This window comes from Mastomys coucha, unplaced genomic scaffold (assembly GCF_008632895.1).
Source record: "Mastomys coucha isolate ucsf_1 unplaced genomic scaffold, UCSF_Mcou_1 pScaffold5, whole genome shotgun sequence".
Classification (NCBI taxonomy): Eukaryota; Metazoa; Chordata; class Mammalia; order Rodentia; family Muridae; genus Mastomys; species Mastomys coucha.
In genome coordinates this window covers 81,126,440-81,132,825 of record NW_022196911.1, presented here as the reverse complement: position 1 = coordinate 81,132,825, position 6,386 = coordinate 81,126,440, and the positions used below count along the sequence as shown (strand labels likewise).

At 43.0% G+C, this 6,386-nt stretch overlaps 1 protein-coding gene across 12 annotated transcripts in view; it reads right to left on the bottom strand.

Moving 5' to 3' along the window:
* Bcas3 (BCAS3 microtubule associated cell migration factor) overlaps window positions 1-6,386 on the bottom strand; it is a 484,435-nt gene that overhangs the window by 476,572 nt on the left and 1,477 nt on the right. For all 12 annotated transcript variants that reach the window (XM_031354430.1, XM_031354434.1, XM_031354429.1 and 9 more), the window contains exons 2-3: window positions 5,910-5,997; window positions 785-839 (exon numbers count right to left, since the gene is read on the bottom strand). In XM_031354430.1, coding sequence (XP_031210290.1) covers window positions 785-839; window positions 5,910-5,992 — 138 coding nt within the window. In that variant the 5' untranslated portion in view covers window positions 5,993-5,997. The remainder of the gene's footprint in view (window positions 1-784; window positions 840-5,909; window positions 5,998-6,386) is intronic.

The following is a 6,386-nucleotide window of genomic DNA, read 5'->3' as shown; positions in this document are numbered from 1 at the left end:
GAACTCAGAAAACCACCTGCCTCTGCCTCCCAAGTGCTGGGATTAAAGGCGTGCGCCACCACCGCCCGAAGAATACATTTTGCAAGCACAACTAAAACTCTAGACTTTGGACCGTACTGAGATATCTTGTGAAACTGGTATAAGGGTCCATTGAAGCTGCTCTCCAAGCAGCTCAAGTGCAGGCGCTGTGGCAGTCAGGACTGACATCCACATGGAGAAAATAAGCAAGCTTGCCTTTGAGTCCCACCAGAACAGCACTCGCCCATCCGTGTCCCAGAGCAAACACCTCCTACACTACAGGTGCCGCACTCTCACAGATCTCCTGACAGACAGGCCTGGAAATGTCTCATGTTTAACAGGCCAGTCAAATAACACTCAGGTGAATTAAATGTGGGCATTACTACATACTATTGAATACACTAGATTCCTGCAAGGCTACGTGTTGTCTTTATCATTGGAAAATGGCCTACCATGAGCTACAGTCCAAGCCCCAGAGTCTCTTACTTTACACAGGAAAAACATTTAGGAAATGGAAAGGGTTGTGGAAGTCACCCACTGGTGAGGCATGTGACCAGCACTTACAAAGCCATGGGTTTGATTCCGAGCACTGCCAAGAAAGTGAACCATGTCTCACAAGCACAGCACAGCTCTGCACTACTGACCCTCAGCATGCCAAAACAAGAATTCCAAAACTTCTCACCCTTAGCCAAGTGTAGGAAACTAGATTTCCAGAGCTTCCTGACCCAAACGTGAAGCGACCATTTCCATGCTCACGCATGCTTACCTGAGGCACAACATCCTGGAGAAAAGTCACGACGCTTTCCATGTAGGACTGCTCCCTGGCAAAGGACAGACAGACAAAAACTGTCAGAAAGAGAGAAGCGCAACCTACAAAACCTAATAAATTCACTATCATAGTAAAATGACAGGGAAGATGTAGAGACAATCCTATGTATTGGCTGGGAGGCAGAACCAAGAATAACAGGAGGGAAAAAAAAAAGGACACCAGGCCAGCTCTCATCTTGTGAGCCTCATCCCATCACCTCATCCATGAGTCTATGCACATTCTATCTATTGCAGCTGCCACATAAAGCACCTCTTGCTAAAGGCTTTAATACAGGGAACTGTGGAGGACTGGTGGTGGCAGACCCAACTAAGGCAGGGCTGCATGATCATGACCTAGCCAGAGAGAATAACCTTGCTAACTGAATTTCCTGACCTTTCTTAAAATTGGCTATGAGCCTTGTCCCTTACCTCTGTGTGGCAAAGTGAATGCACTTTCCTATAGATGCAGACATCAGAACAAGTATTCAAAAGTCTATCATCTTATAGCAGCTGGGGAGATGGCTTACTGTGCTTAGACCTGTTCAATCCCCAGAGCCCACATTTAAAAAAAAAAGTTGACAAGGTGATGCAGGCATATAATCCCAGACTGGAGGAGAGACAGGAGGGTCCCTGGAGCTCACTCATCAGCCCCTGCATCTGACCCAGCTAGGTCCAGGATAGTATAAGCCTGACTCAAAGATGGAGGGCAGTACGAAAGGGCAGGTAGCATGGCATGTGCTGTAACTCCAGCACTTGGAAAGCTGACACACGAGGATCATTGGCTCCAGGCTAGCCTGGCCTATATAACTAAACCTTGTATCAAAAACTAAAACAGTTTGGAATGGTAACACAAGCCGTTAATCAACCCTGGGGAGGCAGAGGCAGGCAGATCTCTTGTGAGTTCAAGGTAGCATGGTGGAGCTCCAGGACACCAGGACTATGTAGAGACCCTGTCTCCAAAAAAAAAAAAAAAAAAAAAAGCAAGCATAAGATGGTAGAGTTCGTCCCTAGCATGCATGAAGGCTAACATCCAGCTTGGCAGAAAGGAAGGGAGGGAGGGAGGTGGGGAAGGAAGAAGGAAGGAAGGAAGGAAGGGAGGGAGGAAATAATCATGTTGGGCTGGAAAGATGGCTCAGCAGTTAAGAGCACTGACTGCTTTTCCAGAGGTCCTGAGTTCAATTTTTAGCAACAACATGGTGGCTCACAACCATCTGTAATGGGATTGATGCTTCTGGTGTATCTGAAGAGAGCAACAGTGTACTCACATACATTAAATAAGTAAATCTTGTTTTGTTTTGTTTTGTTTTTCGAGACAGGGTTTCTCTGTATAGCCCTGGATGTCCTGGAACTTACTCTGTAGACCAGGCTGGCCTCGAACTCAGAAAAGCCTGCCTCTGCCTCCCAAGCACCGGGATTAAAGATGTGCGCTACAACCACCCAGCTTAAGTAAATCTTAAAATAATAATAGGGCTGGAAAGATGGCTCAGCAGGAAAGAGCACTGATTGCTCTTCCTAAGGTCCTGAGTTCATATCCCAGTGACCACATGGTGGCTCAGAGATATCTGTGGTGGGATCTGATAGCCCCTTCTGGTGTGTCTGAGGATGGCTACAGTGTACTTACATATAACAATAAATAAATCTTAAAAAATAATAATAATACTGTTAAGGACATTAAATGATATTTTGTTTTCCTTTTTGCAGTCCTAGGGATGGAACCAGAGCCTTACACAGCTAGGAAAACAGACAACAGAATATCACAAAATAAAAGCCCCAGCTTTGAAGTTACTTGAACTAGTTAAGTATATGGATATAAGTAAGGAGAGAAAAATGATCTCTTCAAAATACTAAAAATTTATCAAAGATGTGAGTAATTGTCACTGAAAAAGATAATATAATTTAATGGCTTATGCCTATAATCTCAGCTGAGGAAGGCTGGCCATTAGTTTGCAGGCCAGTGGCTACAGAGTGAGAGCCTGTTTCAAAGACCCAAATTAAAAAAAAAAAAAAAAAAATTGGGGCTGGAGTAAGAACTCAAACGTTAAGAGCAGTGGCTGCTTTTCCGGCACCCACTCAGCAGACCACAGCCATCTGTAACTCTAGTTCTAAGGGATCCCACACCCTCATACAAACACAGAGACAAAGCACCAATGTATGTGGGATAAAAATAAAACCTGTTTAAATGCTGGGCATGTAGGTTAGGCGTTAAGAGTGTTTGGTCAGCTCGCACCGTGTGTGTCCTGGGTTCCATCCCCAGCACTGTATAAAGCAGGCACGATGATGCACATTGGTTATGTCAGCACTCAAGAGGTAGAAGCAGGGGGATCAGAAGTTCAGGATGGCCAGCCTGGGCTATAAGACCCTACCTCAGAAAAGAAAAGAGTAAGAATTTTTCTAAACCCTTCAAAAACAAAACAAAATGCCTTAGAGACCTACAAAAGCAGGCCAAGAAAAAACAAAACCAAAAAAATCACTGAGTTGGCCAACTCTGCCAGACTCATTCTTTGTCATCGCCCTCCTCATCCTCAGTCACAGGCAGCTCCATGTCCTAAAATTCGCCACCCTGTGCCCCAAATCAGGATCTTACACCATCCTTCGTCCACTAATTTTCTACTAATACCCTTCCTTGCACCGACATTTCCAGCAGCTGTGTGGCTTCCTCAGGACACCCTTATACATACATTCCCTTCCACCCTCTGCCAAGGCTCAGACAGCATCCCCATCTACTTCCCCAAGCAGAATATAGGCTCCCTTAAGAGAAGTAACCTATCTCTCATATTTACCTTTCACATCAGAACCTGTTAACCAGTAGAAATGTGAAGTTGGTGTTCAAGAATTATTTTTCAAAAGAACACAGGATGCTGTAACCAAAATTATTTTTTTCTAGCCCTAAAAACATCTATGTAACAAAAATACTTACTAGGGTGTAAACACCATACATATGGTGGGGTTGCAGACAATACTAAATGAGAATACAAGACGCTGAAGACCCACTAACTGGAATCCATCCCAGCTCCCATCCTGGCTATTCTCAATGACAAGTTAATTCCTCTCTGCTTTGTTTCCCTCACCTATAAAGAAGATAAAAATAGTAGCCTAACTCACAGCTAATAACATGTTTAACTTGATGCCACAGCAAATATCACAAAGAAACTCAGCTCTAGAAAACACAGAAGGGGAAAGGCAGCACTGTGATGTCACTGTGTACAGCATCCTGCTACATGGCTCTCAGACTGGCCTGAATTCTCTCTCTCTAGTCCAAGATGCCTTCAAACTCACTAGATAGCCTCCCAAGTACTAGGATTACAGGTCTGAGCCACTGTCCCTCACTTGCTAAGAGAATTTTAAAACACACAAGATATGGCCTGCATCTGTAACCCCAGCACTATGAATGCAAATGACAGATACCTAGTGTGAGTCTGAAAATAGTGTGGACTATATTCTAAAACAGTTAAAAAATAAAAGCCAGAAGAGCATAATGGCCCATGCCTTTAACCCCAGCATTCAGGAGGCAGAGGCAGGTGCATCACTGCCTCTACATGCATGGTCTACATAGAGTTCTAGGACAGTCCGAGCTACACAGTGAGACCCTGTCTTGAAAAACACAAGATGAATGAATAACAAAAAAAGAAAAAGAAAGTCAGATGGCATAGCACATGTCTGTAATCCCAGCACCTGGGAGGCTAAGCCAGGATTGCTACTGGTTCAAGGACAGCCTGGGCTGAGTCAGTGTCAGGTCAGCCAGGGCCACACAGAAAACACCTTTCTTAAAAAAAAAAAAAAAAAAAAAAAAAAAAAAAAAAGACTGGGCATGGTGATGCATGTCTTTAATCCCAGCAATTGGAAATAGGGGTGTGTGAATCTCTGTGAGACCAGCCTGGTCAATAGTGTATTCTGGGCTAGCCAGGACTAGAGAGAATCTGTCTCTAAAAAAAAAAAAAAAAAAAAATCTGGGAGTGAATCTGGGAAGTGAATTGGCAGCACATGCTTGGAATCTCAGCTTTGAAAGATGAAGGCAGAATCAGTTCTGCTATATAAGAACTGTTAAAACACACACAGACTTGTCTCAAAATCCCAAAGAAAAAGTAATATGCCTATTCCTTATGTTATTCTATTGCCTTTGCTAAAAAAGCATCGTTGAGTCTAAGCGTCCAAATTTTAGCCTTTAAAGATAAACTCAAAATGTTAAATCTTCTTTTAAAATTTTTTAAATTATACTATTTTTTTATTTATTTATCTTCTTATTTACTGGTGCATATGTGTCTGGGGGACATGGGCCATGTATATGGAGGTGAAAGTTGATCCCCTCCTCCTATCATGGTCATACCCAGAGATCAAGCTCAGGTCTGCAGGCTTATGGTAAGCTCATACCCACTGTGATTATCTTAACAACCCCCAAAATGTTACCTTCTTGTGAAGCCTTGTTACTACTAAAATAACCCCTCTAAGTACACAGGATGTTTTGCTGGCATTTTTCTTTCCTGATTACAATAACTTCAAGTACATATTTCTTTAAACTATGTTGGTTTATAAAGTCCAAGATGGTATAGCTGTCCTGTCGTAGAACACATAAAATATAGACACGCTCTCTTTGTGACGTTTATACTGAGGCCTAGAAGAGATACCTTTACAACACAATTTAGTAATCATACACATAAGTACAAATGTATAAATATAACTCTATGCATTTTTTATGTGTCTGCCTGGTGCTAGAGATGAAACCCAGGATTCGAATCTGCTAGAGCACTTGAACTATGACTTATGCCCCCAATTCCTATTTCATTCTATTTCAAATACTGATCATGACCCTCTAAACTAAATGAATGACCCACTAACTTATGGAACAGGAAGGGTTGTTTGGGTTTTTTTTGGTTTTAGTTTTGGTTTTACTTTTTTGATTTACAAGACAGGGTTTCTCAGTTGTAACCCTGGCTGTCCTGGAACTCACTCCATAGACCAGGCTGGCCTCACACTCAGAAATCCGCCTGCCTCTGCCTCCCAAGTGCTGGGATTAAAGACAGCTGGGTGCTACCAACACCCAGCTCAGAGTGGGAATTGTTTTCTAGAAGACTGTTTTCCAAGCTTACGTGACAGCCTGAGGACGGACCACAACTCCGCCAGTACAACGACTGGGCCTCCTAGGAGAATCTGTAGCCATTGTTTCATTCATGAGACCTGTTTCCAGAATAAAAGAAAAAAAAATCCGTGTCAGGAAGGACAGTTTTGTGATTATTCACTAAATATCCCTTTTCCAAACTGTGACAAACTATGAATTTCCCAGAAACTCATGATTTAGCTCCAGTGGGCCTAGATCTCCCAGAGACCTTCGGGCCAAACTGATAGGATTATAGGAATGGACTACTACACCCAGGAAGTTTTTTTCTTTTTTTAAGATAAGAGTTTTACTCTGTAATTGAGGCTGGCCTAGAACCACCTAATATCTCAAAGTCAAAACAGTTCACACTTTGGCTGAATCTTTCTATAATTTAAAACCAGAAGGATAGCCGGGCGGTGGTGGCGCACGCCTTTAATCCTAGCACTTGGGAGGCGGAGGCAGGCGGATT